We start from the raw sequence: 19707 nt of genomic DNA on the forward strand, positions 1-19707 counted from the left end.
CAGCTCCAACTCTACTGGTACTGTTGAGGTGTTTTTTATTTGATTGTTGAAGAAGGATCTTGCTATCTAGTCTAGGCTGGAGTTTATAGCAATCCTTCTGCCTCCCACGTGCTGGGAATACAGGCATGCAGCGCCATGCCAAGCTCCCAGTTTGGGTTTTGATTGGTTGGCTGGTGGTTTGTTACAGGGTCCCTCTCTTATGTAGCTCTGGCTGTCCTAGAATTGCTATAGACCAGGCTGGCCTCGAACTCACAGAGAGCCACCTACCCCTGCCTCCCGAGTGCTGGGATTAAAGGCGTGTGCCACCACACTCTCAGTGTACCTAGTTGTACTTTGAAATAATAATAATAATAATAATAGTAATAATAAGAGTATTATAGGTTCTAAGATTGAAAACCCGGAGGAACATAAGAAGCTCCTCAGGCAGATTTTGCTCTGGGTATGACACCACAGTCAGGAGAGGACTGCTCCCGGGAGCACCTGGAAGGCGACTCGGATAGGCTGCATGTCGTTCGACTACCACTCATGTGCCTTGTCTCTTCTTGGTAGTTCGACTATAAGGCAGTAGCTGATCGACTCTCGGAAATAGCCAACTCAAAGAGCACCCCTCCCTTCAACCGGAAGCGGCTCTGCAGACTGATCCGAAAGTAAGTAGTGATTGAGAGCCCATGGCCGTACCACTGGACCAGCATTCCCCTACATGCTGCTTTTTTCCTTCTTCTTTTAAAAATGTATTTGTTTTTATTTGTGTGTGTGTGTGTGTGCCTGTGTGCCTGTGTGCCTGTGTGCGCATGTGCCTGTGTGCCTGCAGAGGCCAGAAGAGAGTGTGAAGCTGGAGTTACAAGCAGTTGTGAGGCACCCAGTGAGAGTACCAGGAACCAAACTCTTTATCCTTTGTAATTTTACTCATTAGCAACGTAACAAACATGTGAACCAAAGTCAGGGAAAGAGGCAGCCCTGCTCACCCCATACAGCTGTGGGGGAGTGGTGCCAGTGTCCTCCTCGAGTGTCACCTGTTGGCGTACCCAGGGGTTCAGCTAGCCACCTTTACTCTCACCTCCCAGCAGGGTTGTGCCAAAAGAGGGTCAGGTAATCTGCTAGTCAGCATCTGTGTCTTTAGGATCACGGTGACGTAAAAGATGATTGGCCAGAAAGCCGGTTGGTGTGTTCTGACTGACTGCAGGTAACAGCTGTCTGGTCGCCTCCTTGGGTTAAAAAGCACTGGCCTGAGCTCGTCCTTTATGTTACGAATGCCTTTCAAAGGAGCTAGGGACACAGTCCAGTGGGTAAAGTGCTTGCCACATGTGTGCAAACATGAGGGCCAGAGTTTGGATCCTCAGTACCCAGGGAAGTTTTGGGCAGCTGTGGAGGCCCACTTGCTTGGGAGGCAGAGATGGGACTCTCAGAGCAAACTAGCTAGACCAGCCAGGTAGGTAAGCTCTGGGTGCAAGTGAGAGACCCAGCTTCTATGTTTAAAGTGCAGAGTGGCTCAGGAAGATACCAGCGTCAACCTCTGACCTCTGCATGCACATGTGCTCACATGTAAGCATGCACACACACCAAGAAAATGGCTACTAAAGAAAGAACACTTTTAGAAGATAGCATTTATAATTTCCCGAGTCTTATAGCTGGGTCACTAAAGGTGTGCCAGGGTCTCCAATGTGGATGCTGGAGTGACCTTCTTGCACCAGCGAGTGACCCAGCCCAGGCCCATGCACATCCTTCATATCCTCAGCTTTGTTTATTTGGTCTAGTGCTTTAGGTTGCATAAAGAGAACCCTCCGACAGTCTTTCCTGGACATAAGCAGTGCTGAGCTGTCTGCCTTCCGAGACAAGTGAGGAAGGCCCTGGAGCTCTGGGCGTTTTGTGTGCCAAGAGAGACTGTAGCCTCTGTGTCCCTTGCAGTGTTGGTGGAATTGGGGTGCCTTTGTCCTGGGTTTTTTCTTACTGACACATCACATCCCTAGGTAGAGCTGTTCCTAACCTCCCCTGTGGAGGAGAGGATGAGGAATGTGTGTACAGATTCCTGCTTTATATTCAGAACCTGTGTCTTGAACTCTCTGAACTTCACGTGTTCTTTTCTTTTCAGGTTCCAGGACCTCTCTGAAGGTAAGAAGAGTTGGACTGTAAGTCAGAATGTTTTCACCCAGTGCACACCCCACCAATGGCATCCCTGCCAGATTCTGAGAAGTGGGATTGCAGGCCTTCATGGGAAAGTGACTTAAGGGGTGGCCACCATCAACAAGGTTCACCTGGCATACCTAAGGGACTACCCTGGGGAATGCCACAGGTACAAGACCCTTGGCACCCACTTTCCATCCATCTGGTGCTTCCTCCGTGTGGCTGTTGTGGTATTTATTTGAATTTTTATGTGTGCTTTCTACAGTTAAGTTTTTAATGGGGAAGGGAAGGCAGAAGAGGTGATTAAGAGCACTGGCTGCCCTTTTAGAGGACCCATGTTCAATTCCTGAACCCACATAGAGCCCTCTTCTGGCCTCTGTGGACACCAGCAATACATATGATACACCAACATGCAGGCAAAACACTCATTTTTGTTGTTGTTGGTTTGTTTTAAACTGGGCTGGGAAGATTACAGTTCTTTGTCAAGAGGAAACTCCTGGTCTCTCAGGACCTTTCATTTTCTTTTAGGACGCATGTCCCCAGGGTAAGCTGCTGTAAACTTGGTAAATCTGAGTAGGCCAGTGTCGTTGGTTGTTTTTATTCTTTGCTCTTTTGGGGGCCCCACCACCCAGCTCCCAAATAAATCTTACACGGAGGCTTACTATTACTTATAAATGCCCAGCCTTAGCTTGGCTTATTTCTAGCCAGCTTTTCTTAACTTAAATTATCCCATCTACCTTTAGCCTCTGGGCTTTTTCATTTTCTTAATTCTGTGATCTTACTTTCACTCTTATTCCGTGGCTGGCCCCTAGCATCCTCCTCTCCTTGTTTTCTTAATCTTTCCTCTTTCTCCTCCTAGATTTTTCCTTCTGTTTATTCTCTCTGCCTGCCAGCTCTGTCTGTTCTTTCTCCTGCCTTGCTATTGGCCTTTCTGCTCTCTTATTAAACCAATCAGGTGTTTTAGATAGGCACAGTAACACAGCTTCACAAAGTTAAACAAATGCATTATAAAAGAATGCAACACATCTTTGCATCATCAAACAAATATTCCACAACATAAACAAATGTAACACATCTTAAAATAATAGTCTATGCCGGGCGGTGGTGGCACACACCTTTAATCCCAGCACTCGGGAGGCAGAACCAGGCCGATCTCTGAGTTCGAGGCCAGCCTGGTCTCCAAAGCGAGTTCCAGGAAAGGCGCAAAGCTACACAGAGAAACCCTGTCTCGAAAAACCAAAAATAAAATGAAAATAATACTAGTCTACAACAGGCCAGTGAGCTAGCTCTTCTGTCCTTGTGCACTGGGTGGGCTCACAGAGCCAGAGGGTGTAAAGCTGACTAGCCTGAGAAGCCCGCCAGTCATCATCCAGTGTGTATTCTGGTCAAGAGCCTCTGCGTTCGCTTGGAAAAGCAGTGGTAGTGCAGGTGATGCCGCAGAAGTCAGGCTCGGGAGGGTGAGGGAGGAACCCAGGGCCTGGGCTGCTGCAGCAGATGCAAAAAGACCTCAGAAGCTGACCAGTGTCCCTTTGGCACCCAGCAGGCAATAGTGCTCAACTCAGTTTTGCTGAGGACGTTACTGCTGATGAAAATGGTCAAGCCCTCAATCAAAGAAGGCACAAGAAAAAAAGAAAGAAGCTTTTAGAGAGAGCTGCCCTGGATAGGGAGAAAGGTAAGCTGCAAAGCCTTAGGTCTCAGGGCTGAAAAAGAAAGGCTCACCTCTTGCTCACATCCAGGTAGCTCTGGGGACTCCTGAGCCAGTGTTCTCATGAATCTTTGGCATAACAAAAAGTTCAGTGTGTGTTTTGGGATTTGGTTTAGTTTGGTGTGGTTGGGAGAGGGGAGGTTTGTTCTTTGAAACAGAGCCCTCTTCTGTAGCCCAGGTTTGCCGCAAACTCGTGATCTTCTGCCTCCACCCCATGCTGGGGTGCTATGCAAAGCAGCATCATACCCACAGATTGATTTCCTAGGTTCTGTTATTTTCTGTGCAGCCGCTGTTCTGATCTTGTGTGTGCAGAGGCGTCTGCTGTTGGATGGCAGCTTTAGGTGGCACAGGGAAAGAATAGGATTCCAACGCTATCGTGTGTGTGTGTGTGTGTGTGTGTGTGTGTGTGTGTGTGTGTGTGTGTGTGTGTCTTCTGACTTCAACATTATTGGAAACCTGGGCTAGCAGGGGGGATCAGCAGAAAAAGGCATTTACTGCCAACCCTGAGCTCAATCCTCAGGACCCATGTGGCAGACGGAGATGACTGATGCCCACAGGTTGTCTTCTCAACGCCACATTTGCACAGAATAAATGACTAGGGCTGGGGGATAACTCAGTGGTTAAAGAGCACTGTCTACTCCCGCACCCACATACCAGCTTAGAACTCTTAGTAACGCCAGTTCCAGAGGATCCGACACCTTCTTCTGGCCTCTGTGTGCAGCACACATAGATATGAAGCAAAATAAAAAATAAGTTTTCAAAATACAGAAAAACAGATAACGATTGAAAACCTTGCCATTTACTCTTTTACCGGGGTGCACTTGAAGCTTTCTGGTCCTAGGAGGAGAGAAGTGGGACGGGTTGGCAAAGCTGGTGGAGGTCAGAACCTTACTGGTGGTGAAGGTTGCAGGATCCAGAGACTAGAAGTGGCTTTCTTTGTCAGCATGTGTCAGGCCCGAGGTGCCATCCCAGCACCACAAGAGAGTAGTCTCAGCTGGGCTCCGTAACCTCCGCGCTCAGGAACCGAAGGACTGCTGCGCATTTGACGGCCAGCGTGGGCTGCTGGGACCACAGCCTGACGGGAAGTAGCGTCAAGGAGGAAGGCATGTGTGGGCTCACAGTTGAGGGTACGTGGCGGGAAGGCTTGGCAGCAGGTGCATACAGCAGCTTGCTTCTTCTGTCTGAGCAAGCCAGGAAGCAAAGGGGACACAGGAAACTACAGAGTCAGGCTGTAAACCTCAAGGACTTCCTCCACCTTGGCCTACCTCCCAAAGGTTCTACAGCCTCGGGCCCGGTGCTCCGATACATGTGCCTAGTATGTGTGAGCAGGTGTGTGCAGGTTCACAAACACCAAGGCCGGGGGTGGACATTAGGTGTCATCCTCCTTTGTGACAGAAGCTCTCACTTGCTCTGGCACTCTGCAGCTTGGCTGGGCTGACTGGCCATTGAGCTTCAGGAATCCACCATCCCCAGCACCTGGGTGACAGGTGCATGGCACCACGCTTAGCTTTTTATGTGGGTGCTATGGATCCAAACTCAAGTCCCCTCCCTTTGACGATAAGCACTTTGCCTACTGAGCCATCTGCCCAACCCACCAACGGGGATATTTGAATTCCAGACGGTAACAACTCTGGTGAGACCCTGCCTCCAAAGGAGTGTGCTGTGATGCAGTATGCCTATGTTCCTATCACCCATGAGAGGCAGCCATGAGGACCGGGGTTTCTTTCCTACAGCAGCCTTGGCTGTACAACAAGTTTGAGGCGAGTCTGAGCTACATGAGACCCTATCTCAAAATAAATAAATAAATAAATAAAAATAACCCTGGCTGCCAGTCTGCCCAAGAGTCACCAGCAGGGCCAGTCACTCATTTGGTCTGCATCTTTGTAGGAAGCACAGTCTCTCTTGATGGTGGAGAGGACAGCGGAGGCAACATTCACAAAAGGAAAAGGAAAAAGAAGAAGAGGAGCCACTTCCAGGCTGAGACTGAGGACCTGGATACTGTTGCCATGCCCCCAGCACCGAGTGCTGATAGTGAGCCTGACACTGCCCGGAGGCAGACCCCACAGGCCTGTGTGACTGGACCTGCAGCAGACGCCACGTCTAGCATCAGAGAGAACAGCTCCGAGCCAACACCCATCGTACCCATACACAATAAAAGGAAACGGCCAAGAAAGAAGAGCCTGAGGGCCCACAGAGAGACCTGGAAACCTCAGGAGGATGTGTCAGAGAACGACCCTATCAGTGGCCAACCTCAGAGCTCTGCCACCCAAGCTTCCTCCTCAGGTGTCCAAGCCCGGAAGAGGAAACGGAAACTCGGAGCGCTCCCTATCAGCAGCGGCGGCTTGACAGTGCAGAAGACAGGCACCCCCATAAGTCCCGGGGAAGAGAGAGATGGCCAGACCACCCTGCCCCAGTGCAAAAGGCCACAGAAGAAGGCAGTGTCCAGCAGTCTTGACCTCTGTGATCTGTCCAGTCAGAAAACAGCAATCTTAAAGAAGAGGAAGAAAATGAGGCAGACGTCAGACTTCGTGGAGCACAATGGAGTGCTGGAGTCCAGCGCCGGGCGGATCCAAGCTCCGGTAAGGTGGGAAGTGCTGCCCTTGGGTGCTGGGCTTGAACGGGTGTGCTCAGAGGACTCCAGGACTCCGAGGTCTGCTAGGGGCGGGGCATAGGGACAGCCAGACCTCAGGGAAGCGACAGCCAGCATACACTGCTTTGTAACAGCTCTCACCGAGCAGATGACAGGTTTCTGTCGAGGTGGCCAAGTGCAGTGATCCATTCACACCATACTCCCCACCTCTTCCCTCACAGACCTGATGATGTCTCATCGGGTCGGACGGGTAAGCACGGAGCTGAGACCCTGTCCGTCAGGCCTCCACCCAGAGCTGCTCTGTCCCCTGCCGCTGCCCATCCAGCCCCTGTGGCAAAGAGGGAGCCTGGGCCTCTTACACTTGAGATTGATGAAAGGATGTTCTTCTCGGTGAGCTTCTAGAGCTGTAAAGGAGGACCGGGCTCTTGAATTTTGCCATATCTAGGAAGCACACTGCCTCTGTGCCAGGGTCAGCACATATGGTAAACACACCACACCGTGTGCTCATTGCTGTGGCCACCAAGCCACCAAAACAGTGACTCCCTGGCTTTTCAGGGAGACATCTGACCCTGTTCAGCACCGGTGCTCATACACACTGCATTGCAGTGTCTGTGACACTGAAACCCATCTCTGATCAGCTGAGTTCATGGCTGATCAGGGATTACTGAAGGAGAGCAGAGCACTGGGCTGGACTTAGGATATCATCTCAGCCTCCACCCTTGCCCTGGCAGAGGCACCTCCTTCCTTCATAGCCTGTTTCTCACGCCCTTGGCCGCCGAGCTTGGCATTGGAATGATTGCTAACTAGTTGGGGCCAAGGGAAGTCGCTGCTGTCTGCTCCTGGGCTAGGGTTGCTTTGGAGCATGCCAAAGGGCATCATGCTTCAGCAAGGGAGGCACCAAGCTCCAGCCAAACAGCCCACGTGGTGATGCCACACTCAGCTGCCCAGATGTGGCGACCCCCAAGCCAAAGCCTGGTATACACTGCTTTGTAACAAAGCAGCCTTCTCCTCCACACCACACTTGCCGCCCGTGTATTGTCTGATCACAAATAGAAAGACGAGTTCTCACCTCACAGGTGGACCTTGAAAGGAAGAATTCAGTCTGTAGGACCTGTGTTAGAACGCAGTTACCCCTGCCGGCATGGTGCCGAGAAGTCTGCTCCGCTGAGCAGGAGGGTTCCAGGCAGAGCTGCAGAAACAGTGGGCTGTGGGCCAAGGGCCTTAGGGTGCGTCAGCCTCCAGCACTCCCTTTGCTGTGCTGTCCTGGTTTCTTTCCCTGTGGGTGTGAGCCTGGCGAGGTGCCACACCACGCCTGTGATAAGATCCTCCTCCTCCCTCCCGGCTGCTCATCCTCACAGGGAAGCAACAGGACTCCGAAGAAGCCACTGAAACCGGAGGGTGACTTTGTGAAGTTTGACACCCGCTTCTTACCAAAGCCCCTGTTCTTCAGGAAAGCAAAGAGCAAATCTGCCGTCCTTCCCCAAGGTCCTGCTGTCCAGGTGAGCCCTCCACAGCACACCTCCACGGGGCCATGTAGACAGGTGTACTGAGTTCTGGGGTGCAGGTGATGGATGCTACCTAGCAAGATGCTCCAGGGCGCGGCAGAACCCAGCTTCCTCGCCTGACCCCCTGCACGTGGATGTATAGGTGGGGTAAAGTAGCAGCAATCTCAAGAAAGAGGCACAGGGTTCTAGGAAGGGCTCAGCCAGAGCTCATAGTGCAAAATGGGTTGGCTTCTAGGAACATCTCAAGTAGAAAGGCTCATCATTAATTCTGATAGGTTGTTGGGATATCTAGATAATTTGAGGCCCTTTGCACAAAACATTGGGAATGTTGGTCTGTGGTGGGGTCCCAGGTGTAGATGTAACCAACCGTCTTATTGAATAAGAAACACAGAACCAATGTAAAAGAGAAAGCCAAGAGATCAGAGCTCAGAGCTAAAATCTCACCCTTCCTCCTGCGGTGGTTCTAGCTTCCCGAAAAAGAGCTACTTCCTGTGTGTATATCTTTTCATAGTATTTTGTTCTGCCTTCTCATTGGTTGTAAACCCAAACACGTGACTGCCTGGTCACTGTCTGTATGTACAGCCCTCCAGGTCTTAAAGGCATATGTCTCCAATGCTGGCTGTATCCCTGAACACAGAGATCTATGAGATTAAAGGCGTGCGCCACCACCGCCATGCTCTGTCTATGGCTCTAATAGCTCTGACCCCCGGGCAACTTTATTTATTAACATACAATTAAAATCACATTTCAGTACAATTAGAATACCACCACACCCAGGGGTGGAGCATTTGCTCAGCATGTATCATGGCCTTGGGTGCTCTCTCCAGCAAAGATTTTACATGCATATCCATTGCCCATTGAAATTAGATCCCATTTTAAGCCTAATCTAATCAATTGTATGTGAGCTACAAGTTGCAGCTTAGAAATTCTGGGCCTGCTAGATGGCTAGGCTGGGTAAAAGGACTTGCCACCCAAGTCTCACAGCCTGAGTTTAATCCCCAGAGCCTATGATGGAAGGGGAGGACTCTTGTCCTCTGACAGCCACACACAGACCATGTCACATGCACACCCACATTCACACACACCATACACACTAATAATAAATAGCCTTTCCAAAATCCTGGGACAAAATGAATGGTGGTTATTAACATATATCCTTGTAATTTGGGGTGATAAATTTGTAATTCCAAACATCTTCATCCTTCTTTGCATTTTTTTTTTTTTTCTGTGAATATAGTGTCTAGTCTGGGAAATCTATGCATGTGCGAAAGTGGTGTGTGAAGGTCATGGGCCTTCATTGGTGTGGTGGTGGAGTCTGTTTAGGCCACAGCATGCTGCCCCATTAGCCTTTGTGTGTGTGCAGGTAGGAAACACTGCAAGGGCCTGCCCGGGGTAAGTTCAGAAAAATCCAGACAAGGCGGCTGAGCACCTGTGTTACCATGGTTACTCCTTTGTTGTTCCGCAGCTGAATAAAACACCCTCCAGCTCCAAGAAAGTCACCTTTGGATTGAACAGGAACATGACTGCTGGTGAGTGAGTGGGTGGGCTTCTGGGAAACTGCGTTGGGACCAACCAGCTAGAGCTGGCTCAGGGTTCTCCAGCAGCCAGAGGTCCTCTTCTCCCTGTCTGCTCCCGGGTCAGGCAGTTAGGCAGTGCCAGAGTCTCTTGCCTCACAGATCTGACATGGATTGCCGAGGGAGGGAGAGATTTCAGGGCTTTTGTTTTGTTTTGTTTTGTTTGTTTTTGAGACAGGGTGTCACCATGTAGTTTTAGCTGTGTTGGAGCTCATTATGTAGACCAGGTTGGCCTCAAACTCACAGATCCTCCTGCCTCTGCCTCCCAAATGGTGGGATTAAAGGCAGGGAGAAATTTCTTGGGGCCTCCTGAGGAGACCAGGAAAAGGGTGAGGTGAGAAGCCATTTTTCTGGGTTTTCTCTAGTTCTGTCCTTGAAGCTAAGAAACCCTGGTTCCTTTATAGTTCAGGGCCGCTGGTGGACCAGAAGGGAGAGGAAGGAAGAAGCCCTCTCCTTGCTGGCTGGGTAGCAGTGCTGCCCACTAAGTAGTAGGACTGTTGCTACTTTTACTTCAAAGAAACCAAAGGACTCTTGTTAGAACGTGGTGCTTGCTTAGTTTAGGTGCCTGTCCTGGATCTTGCTCTGTAGACCAGGCTGGCCTCAAACTCACAGAGATCCTCCAGGCTCTGCCTCCTGAGTGCTGGGATTAAAGGTGTGTGCCACTACCACCTGCCCCCTCCCCTTTTTTTTTAAGAGACAGGGTCTCGGGCTGGAGAGATGGCTCAGAAGTTAAGAGCACTGGCTGTTCTTCTAGAGAACCCATGTTCAGTTCCCAGCACCCACATAACAGCTCACAACTGCCTGTAACTCCAGTTCCAGGGGACCTGACACCCTCACACAGACAAATATGAGGGCAAAACACCAAAGCACATAAAAATAAATAAATAAAATATATTTTTTTAAAAAGGGGGGGGTCTCATTGTGTGGCTCTGGCTGGCCTGGAACTCACAGAGATCCACCACCTCTTTCTCTGAGTCGTTGAGTTTAAAGGCATATACCACCATGTCCCACTAGTTTTAAGTTTAATATGAGTTGAAGACCTTACTCATGTGGACAGTAAGTGAATGTGTACACGCACACCTTTGTTTGAGAGTAGGGGATGCAGAAAGGAGTGAGGAGCCCATTCCTGAAGCTAAACATCCCCATCTGTAGAGCTGAAGGTGAAGACGGGCCCTGCTGAGGGACACTTGCCCAGGCAGCTGGCTGTCCCTCCTGGGCCCCCCCACACCCACACACCTCAGCAAACCCCAGGTGAAACGTGTTCCCCTCTATATACATCTAGGTGTCTTCTGCATTTCTGGGGCATGGGGAGTGTGAGCCATGGGCTCTGCACGCCTGGGAGGAGCAGACGTGACATCCAACTAATAGCCTCTACTTTCCTTTGGGCCAGAATTTAAGAAGACAGACAAGAGTATCCTGGTCAGCCCCACAGGCTTCTCCAGAGTGGCCTTTAACCCTGAGCAGAGGCCACTCCATGGAGTGCTGAAGTCCCCGGCCAGCTCCCCGGCCAGCACGCCTCTATCAACCCTGAAGCTACCAGCCACCACTCCAAAGAGAAGGCCAAGGGCTGCGGACTTCTTCTGAGAGCCAGAGTCCCTTTTTAAAGACTGCTTTTATACTGGATATTCTATAAATTATAACTTTTAAATGTGGGCTTTTTAATTATTTTACAAATCCCCGTGAACGGGGCAAATGTTCTGAACCTCCTCGCCGGGGCTGCAGGCCATGGTTCTTGGCTGAGTCCATGCACACTCTCACCAGAAGGACTGAGTGCTGTTGGTCTGAGGAGCCCCTCTCCTCGGTGCCCCTGCTGCGTCTGCCATAGTCGGTTGCCTTTCTGGGCTTTTGTAGTCTCGGTCTGTCTTGTGAAAGCATGTCATCAGCTTCGGGCCCGGTCTGTGGGCGTTCGGCTGTTTCTCCTGGGGATGACTCTTGAAACCCAATGAGCAATAGTGTAGTTTTCTATGTGTGACCAGCAGGGGGGTGGACGGGTGTGGGGTGGAGAAAAGCCACTCTGTCCGGGAGGCTTTTCCTCCTCTGCCTGGCCTGTTCCTGTCCCTGTCTTCCTACCTCTATAGCAAGCCCAAAGTGTCTTTTCAGGAGGGCCAGTGCCCCCCCAGGCTGCTGCCCACATTAGCACAGTTTCCCAGGCCTCGGGCATAGTTCTTCAGCTCAGTGAGTGAGCCCAGGGCCTCTCTGACTGCACCTCCTTTTTTTTTTTTCCTCCCCTTCATCATCGTCGTCATCGAGGCTTGCACCAGTGATGTCTGGGCCCCAGGTTCTTGGTAGAACAGGAAGTTGGCTGCCCGGGAGAGCATGCACTGACAGCCAGCTGCCTGTGACCCGGAACACAAGCGCCTGCGTCCACAGGTCTTCTACGGCTCTTCTAGCTTGCATTTGTGCAGAGCCCAGGGAGACGCTCAGACTTCCCTGGGAGCAAATCGGACTTCTTTTTCAGAGCAGAGCCTGCTTGGCAGCTGATCTTGTTTAAGGAACCTACCCTGGGGTCTGAGGGGTGGAGCCGCTCAGGAGGGAGCAGGAGCGCGGCAGGGAGCCCACATCCTCCTGGTGTTGCAGGCTTGACTGGCAGGGCCTCAGCACTCAGCACTAACCATCTGCCTGCTGTGCTCAGGGTATCCCCAGGTACCACCTACTCTACACCCTTGTGCCGTTTCCACGCTGCCGCTCCCCAGTAGAGGACTGCAGGTCACTACCACTGCCTCTGGCTCCACTCCTTCACACAGTCAAGGGGTCCACTTCCTGCCGTCGGGCCAGCTGACTGGTGGGTGCCATTCCTGATAGGAGTGAAGTCACTGTCTTCTGCCTGCTCACTAATCAAGTCTGTCATTAGGCCATAGAAAAGGGAGCTATGACGCTGTGGTCACGATAGGTCACGTGCAGTGTAACTTGTGGTTGCATGGTTACAGTGTGCTCAGTTTGACGGTCATAGTCAGAACTAAAACCCGTGTAGAGGTTTTAAGGTAAGAGTTAAGGCAGCAAATGCTGTTAGCTTTTCATTTAAAAAGTCCAACACGTCCGACAGTTTTCTGTTTTAAAAGATAGGTTATATAGCCAAGCGGGTCGGTCATCCGGCAGCGGTGGTGGAAACTTCCTCACAGCATTTTCATGCTAGCTACCCATCCTCAGGGACCAGTAAATATTCTGGGAGCACACCTCCTGCCAAAATCACTGCCAGGGTGGAGGGCAACCTCTGGGCGCTCTGGGTTCACAGGTGGACACACGCGGTCATGCCAGGCCGAGATTTTTGCTTTTCTTTCTTCTGTGCACAGCGCAGGAAGGCTCTACCACGTGAAGGAGTACGTTTGTCCTTGATGTGTGCTATTTTCTCAAGTAAAATGGCTGGTAGAGAAGCAAATCTTAGCGCTGGTGACCTAAATAGCACCTGGGAAGATGATACTCTCCTAGTAGTGTGGATGTGGTCATTTTTGCAGTTTGGTTTCAAACTTACTTTTTTCTCCTCCACCCCGCCAAGGTCCCATTATGTATCCCAGATGGCCCCACACTGGTGGTCATCCCGCCTCAGCCTCCCTCGTGCTGGGACACAATCCCCTTTCTGAACCGAAGCACAGGAGCATGAGGGGGTGGGGAAGCAGTTGCCTCCCTGGAAAGTAGGTGTGTTTTCTCCGGATGGCATGACTGCCCGCAGCAATGCTTGTTTACGATCCAATTGTATTGTCACCAGGGCTTGTTGGTACAAATCAAAGCCAAGACCAATTAAAAGAAATATGTTTTTATCCTCAGTTCTGTCTTTACTGTTGACTTGGTGTCTATAAAAATCGACCTCTCTGGAAACTTGCCATGCCAGGGTCTGGAAAATGCAGGTACCTGTCCCTTTTCCCCCAGAGCCAGTGGGCTTGCTCAGGCAAGGCAGGTGGTTGATGCAGTCCTGTGACAGCTCACTGCCATTCACTGTGTCTAAAGCCTGAGTACAATTTCCCAACCCCACCAAAGGAAGAAAACACGTGCACCCAGATGTAAGCTCGAAACTCACTTAAAATCAGCCATATGTAAGTGACATGTGTACAAGGGGGACCCTGAAAGGTTATCTGCAGTGGGCAGCTGTTCCAGCTGTGACCTTGAAACACTGCCCCAGTGAGGCAGCCGGTTACTGCCACACCTACCTAGGACCTGCCCCTGAGACAAGTGGCAGGGACAGGAGCCCTTAAAACCTGAAATCCAGCCGGGGAGTGGTGGCGCATGCCTTTAATCCCAGCACTCGGGAGGCAGAGCCAGGTGGATCTCTGAGTTTGAGGCCAGCCTGGTCTCGGGTGAGTTCCAGGAAAGGTGCAAAGCTACACAGAGAAACCCTGTCTCGAAAAACCAAAAAAAGAAAAAAGAAAACCTGAGATCCTTTCAGGCCGACCATCTTGGTTCCTCGTGATCCTGGATGGGAGACCAAGTCAGAATTCTCCAGAGAACCCCATTGGACTGCACCTCACCTCTCCCAGATCCTGTAACCAACCATTTTACTGGCTATAAGTTACCCCAAAATAAACCTTTTAACTATGTGGAGTTGCCTTGTTAAATCCCCACATTATCTGTTATCGGCCAGTCTCAGGAAGGATTGTGAGGGAGATGGAGATGGGAAGGCTCCTCCATGAGACAAAGTACTCAGAAAACCAGGAGCCATTCATATGACAAAAACCATCATTTAGACTTGGCATGGTAGTACACACCTTTGATCCCAGAGCTTAGGAGGCAGAGGCAGAGGCAGACCTGAGTTCCAGGACAGCCTACAAAGCAAGTTCCAGGACAGCCTGGACACAGAAAAACCCTCCCTGCCTTAAAAAACCAGAAAGAAATTTAAAAAAAAAAAATTTTTTTTAATCATTGGCTAGGGTGTAACTCAGTGATGGAATGATATAGTCTGTGGGACGGCCATGGGTTCAAGTCCCAGACACCACCCCCTGCCACCACTCCCAGAACACACACACATTCCCAAGGGGTTTGTGATTGTGCATTTTGAGGTGGGAGCATGAGACACTCCTTTAATCAAACTCAGCTGTATAGAGGGGAGGAACATTAAGGAAGGACTCACTGTGGATTAAGCTAGGGCATACATTTTGCCATGTAGTGTTGAGCCTTCTCTGGAGTGACGTGAACTTGAGTGTGCCCAGACTGCAGTGTGATTCCAAGAGACCACAGACTAGCTAGTGTATCCCTCTCAGCCCCAAAGCAGGTTCTCTTTAGCCAGGAAGCAGTACCTGGCTTTGCCTTAGGACATTCCCTGGTGGATTGGGTTGGCTTGTGGCAGAATCTCCCCATATAATCCAGGCAGCCTTCAAACTTAGATCCCTGCCTCAGCCTCCAAAGTTTGGCAATGATAGTCATGGACCAGGACACCTAGACAGAACCTAATGCTGAGTCTAACTGACTTTATAGCCTTTGGGTGGACTCTGGCAGCCTTGGGGAGGGTCCAGCAGGGGTCATGACCTTTCTGTGGCAGGTGCCTTGCTGAAGGGCTAGTTACTATGGTAACTCCAGCCTTAGCCTCCCAGCTTTCTCAGGAAGCTAGCCTAGAAAAGGCCTTTATTTTCAGCTCTAGGGAAGGGAAGTTCCCTAACCCCAACACACACACACACACACACACACACACACACACACACACACACACACACACACACAGAGCCAGCATCAGAATGTGACTCCAGAGAGCTAGAGAGGCATCCCTGGCAGCTCTCAGTTAACACAGGCCAGCATGCTCTCTAGGAGGACACCAAGGAGCCTGTCCTCACCCAGTCAGGACACAGAGCCAGGCACTCTGGGGACACAGCACATCCAGCAAGGTGCCATTCCCACAGAGCTCCTGCAGCTTATCAAGCACAAACTGGCAGCTGACTTCTGACTGAAGCTGTGGCTGTCGCTAGGACCTCAGAGGCCAGGATAGCCTGAGGTTGCAGCCATGAGACTGGTTTGCACAGCCAAGGGTCAGAGCCTTGGAGGGGATTTTGTTATTTGACCAACTCCCCAACAAAATACTGTGTCTCCATAAGTGAAACCTGAGCCAAGCCAGAGTTTTGTCTAAAAGCACAATGCAGCTGCAGCTGCAGTCCCAGCATATTTTATAAACAACTGCAGGCTGGAGAGATGGCTCAGAGGTTAAGAACCCTGGTTGCTCCTCCAGAGGTCCTGAGTTCAATTCCCAGCAACCACATGGTGGCTCACAACCATCTGTAACGTGATCTGGTGCCCTCTTCTGGCATGCAGGCAGAACACTGCGTACATAATAAATAAATATTTAAAAAATAAAATAAAATAAAATAAAATAGGGCTGGAGAGATGGCTCAGAGGTTAAGAGCACTGGCTGCTCTTCCAGAGGTCCTGAGTTCAATTCCCAGCAGCCACATGGTAGCTCACAACCATCTGTAATGAGATCTGGTGCCCTCATCTGGCCTTCAGGGATACATGCATGCAGAACACTGAATACATAATAAATAAATCTTAAAACACACACACACACACACACACACACACACACACACACACATATACATAATTAAAACATATAGATTGAGATGGTCTCATAACAAACATCTTTTTTAAAAAATTAAATAAACAAACAATAAACTGGGTACAGTGGCATAGACCTGTATCAATCAGAAGGGACACCAAGGTCCCGGAGACAGACTAAGGTAAGAAAGGTTGGCCTCACTCCATGTCTGGTGGCAGGGGTGGAGGGACTGCCCCAGAAGTCAGCTGTACCCACAGTGACTCCACAGTGACAAGCTTCCCCTGAGGAAGCCAATCATGCTGGGTCCCTGACTTCTGCAGGATGGAGGATGGAGCAGGTGCTGGACCACCTGGGCTTTGATGGACAGCGCTGGCGTTCCTCCCAGGCTCAGAACACGCCTTTTGTTCTTAGACCTTGCTGCCTTTCTGAACCCAAGCTAAAAATTGCTTCAGTTCTTCCCGGAGTTACTCATCGCCTGGTGACTAATGCTCCAGTCCATCAATCTTTCAATCCTTTTGTTATGTTTCAGCATAGGGTCTCAGGAACAAAAATTGAAGAGGTATTCAACCGGAAGTGACCAGATGGCCGTCCTACTTCAGCTGTCCCTTCCAGGGGGTGGGCAGTATTGATTGCACCACAGCAAAGTGGCCGTGACAACTTTGGGGAAAAGTGGTGTGTCACTCATGTCTTCCCAGCATGCAATTTCCTCTCTAAGGCAGTTACACAAGATGAATCTGAGGGGGAACTGCTTTCTGGTTGATAGTTGATGCCTTGTATGTAATCCAAAGCCCATTATTAAAAAATTAAGTATTTGCCAGGCACATACATCTTTAATCCCAGTACCTAGGAGGCAAAGGCAAGCAGATCTCTCTGGCTTTGAGGCCAACCTGGTCTACCTACTAAGTTTCAAGCCAGCCAGGGATACACTTGGACACCTTGTCTCAAAATAATAATAACTAATAGTAATAATATGTATTTGCTGGTCATGCAAGCACATACCTATAATTCTCAGCATTCATGGTTCTGCGGCAGGAGAGTCTTTTTTGTTGCTGTTGTTGTTGTTAATTTGCTAGACAGGGTTTCTCTGTGTAGCCTTGGTTGTCCTAGAATGCACTGTAGACCAGGCTAGCCTCCAACTCACAGGTTTGCCTGCCTCTGCCTCCTGAATGCTAGGATTAAAGGTATGCACCACCACTGGCAGGTTGAGAATCATTAATTGGTGATCAGTGCTGGCTACATAGGGAGGTCCTAACTCACAAAACAAGTCTAGGAGGGTGGCTCAGTGGGTAAAGGTGCTTGCAGCTAAGCCTGATGACCTGAGTTCAATCCCCAGAACCCACTTGATAGAAAGGAAAGAATCAACGCCCACAAACTGTCCTCTGACCTCCATGGCATTCCCAGTTTTAGCTCTGAAGTACAAGGCCTCCTTGACTGAGAAACCCCTCATTCCACCCCTGGAATCCATCCAGGGAACAGCCATGTAAGTGCCATTCAGAACTTTCCTCTTGTCTCATGCTGTCCCCTGTCTGTGAGGGTGCCCTGCCCAGGACACATTCCTGCCTTCATCCTGCCGGGGTCCAGTGCCCAGCAGCCTGCAGAACCAGACCTCCTGAGAGAGAAGTTGGGGGTGAGGTGGAGGTCCAGTTCAAACATCAGAGAATGGAAGGAAGTGATGAGCAGAGGAGGTGGAAAAGAAGTATTGGAGAAATTATTTTGGCCACGGTAGAGCATGAGACTCAATCTCAGGGTCGTGGGTTCGGGCCCCACGTTGGGCGCCAGATATTGGAGAAATTATTTTGGCCACTCCACGTAGTTAAAAGGATATTTATTTAATGGCGTAACTCACAAATTAAGTAATGGGTAGGTCGCAGGGTCTGGGGAAGGTGTAACGCAGTCCAGCGGTGTTCTCCGGAGCTCTGCACAGTCAACCTGCACCGGTCAGCGTCCCGGCACCGAGAGAGCGCCCAGAGAGAGCGCTGGCCCATCCAGCTCTCGGGTCCCCAGGCGCCTCCCCTCGCCCCGCCTCGTAGGCGTGACAGTTGCCAGAGTCTCAATGGGGGTTGGGACTTCCAGAACCAAGCTGGAATGGCTACCCACTACAAGAAGGAAGAAGCTTCAGGGGCCATGCACACACCACAGCACAGGACACAGCACCAGAGGATGGGTCTCAGTCCCCTCCCCGGGCCCTGCATCCCTGAGGATAAGGAGGTGCCTGTGACCCCTGTTGGGTTTCCAAGTCCAAGAGCCAACTCAGTGTGGCACAGACGGGGTATCAGGCCTCTGTCTCACAAGTACTAGGAGAACAGGCTTGCCCCATAATGCCTGGCTAAAAGTCTGCTTTTTTATGGTAGGAATTGAATCTAGGGCTCACATATGCCACTCAGTCCTGCTTTTAATTTTTTTTTAAATAGGATTTTGCTATGTAGCCTGGGTTGGAACTCATAGTGATCCTTTCACCTCTGTCTCTCAAATGTGGTCACAGACATATTCCACCACTAACAGGTTCATGACTTCCTTTTCTATGACTATCAAGGTTCATGGACCCTTCTCCATGGAGGGCAAACATGTCATTAAGAGTAACTTGAAACATTATCCTGGACCATGAGCATTCATATTTGGCTCAGAATGAACTATTTCCTTCCTTCCTCCCTCCCTTCCTTCCTTCCTTTCTTTTCTTTTAGAAGCTCAGGGACAATTTTATGATAGTTTGATTTAAAAAAAATAAAAAACCAAAAATATCACTCTATAAATAAGTCTGTAATGCATTTTCTAAAATAGTGATTGATGGGAGAGGGCCCAGCCCATTGTGGACAGGACCACCCCTGGGCTGGTGGTCCTGGATTCTATAAGAAAGCAGCCTGAGTGGGGGGGGGGCACTCACCAACCTAAGACAGAGCACCTGTGTAGCCTGGGCAAGTGTCTCCATGTCGGGTAAGGTGACCTGCTGACGTCCCTCACAACCTAAGTCAGAAGCTCATTTATTAGTAAAAGGGTGACCTGCAGGGCCCTGGCCCCCGTTTTGGGTAACTGTTGCCTTGCTTGCTGACCTTGACCTTGATATCCTCCCTATGCTAATTCCCTGCCTGGTTCCACCCTCCTGAATGCTTAAGGGAAGTTCCTTGTCTGTGTATCCTGAATAACGGGTGTTAACAGCTTAGATGCAAGATTGTAAAACATCAGTAGTGGACTTCTGCCCCCTGGGGTTCTCCCATTTTGCTGTAAGCCTGTATTTAAGACCTCTTCCCTCCTTCAATAAACAGCATTTGGCATTAAAAATAATTATTATTATAATTATAAAAATTAAAATAATAATAATAAACATAGTTAAAAGAGAAAAAAAAGAAAGCAGGCCGAGCAAGCCATGAGAGCAAGGCAGTGAGCAGCACTCCTCCATGGCCTCTGCATCAGCTCCACCTCCAGGTTCCTGCCCTGTGTGAGTTCCTGCTCTGACTTCCCTCAAGGATGACGGTGATGTGGAACAGTAAGCCAAATTAAAGCTTTTCCTCCCCGAGTTGCTTTTGCTCATGGTGTTTTGGCACAGCACTAGAATCCTAACTAAAGAGGAAAGGGGGAAGTGTTAACTTGGAAAAGGCGGCGGGCCCTATGCCTGAGAGCCTGTCATCAACAATCGCATGCCTCTTTTTTTTTTATAACTTTTTTTCGAGACAGGGTTTCTCTGTGTAGCTTTGCACCTGTCCTGGATCTCACTCTGTAGACCAGGCTGGCCTCAAACTCACAGA

At 50.1% G+C, this 19707-nt stretch overlaps 1 protein-coding gene across 2 annotated transcripts in view; it reads left to right on the forward strand.

Annotated features, from left to right (window-relative positions):
• Rrp1b (ribosomal RNA processing 1B) overlaps window positions 1-13256 on the forward strand; it is a 31918-nt gene extending 18662 nt beyond the window's left edge. Inside the window, exons 10-16 of one of the 2 annotated variants that reach the window (XM_028861281.2) lie at window positions 550-647; window positions 2090-2109; window positions 3662-3793; window positions 5714-6405; window positions 7775-7915; window positions 9387-9450; window positions 10886-13256. In XM_028861281.2, coding sequence (XP_028717114.1) covers window positions 550-647; window positions 2090-2109; window positions 3662-3793; window positions 5714-6405; window positions 7775-7915; window positions 9387-9450; window positions 10886-11079 — 1341 coding nt within the window. In that variant the 3' untranslated portion in view covers window positions 11080-13256. The remainder of the gene's footprint in view (window positions 1-549; window positions 648-2089; window positions 2110-3661; window positions 3794-5713; window positions 6406-7774; window positions 7916-9386; window positions 9451-10885) is intronic. The other variant, XM_028861282.2, reaches the window with a different exon arrangement.
• Window positions 13257-19707: the final 6451 nt, after the last annotated feature.

Source organism: Peromyscus leucopus, chromosome 16_21 (genome assembly GCF_004664715.2).
Source record: "Peromyscus leucopus breed LL Stock chromosome 16_21, UCI_PerLeu_2.1, whole genome shotgun sequence".
NCBI lineage: Eukaryota > Metazoa > Chordata > Mammalia > Rodentia > Cricetidae > Peromyscus > Peromyscus leucopus.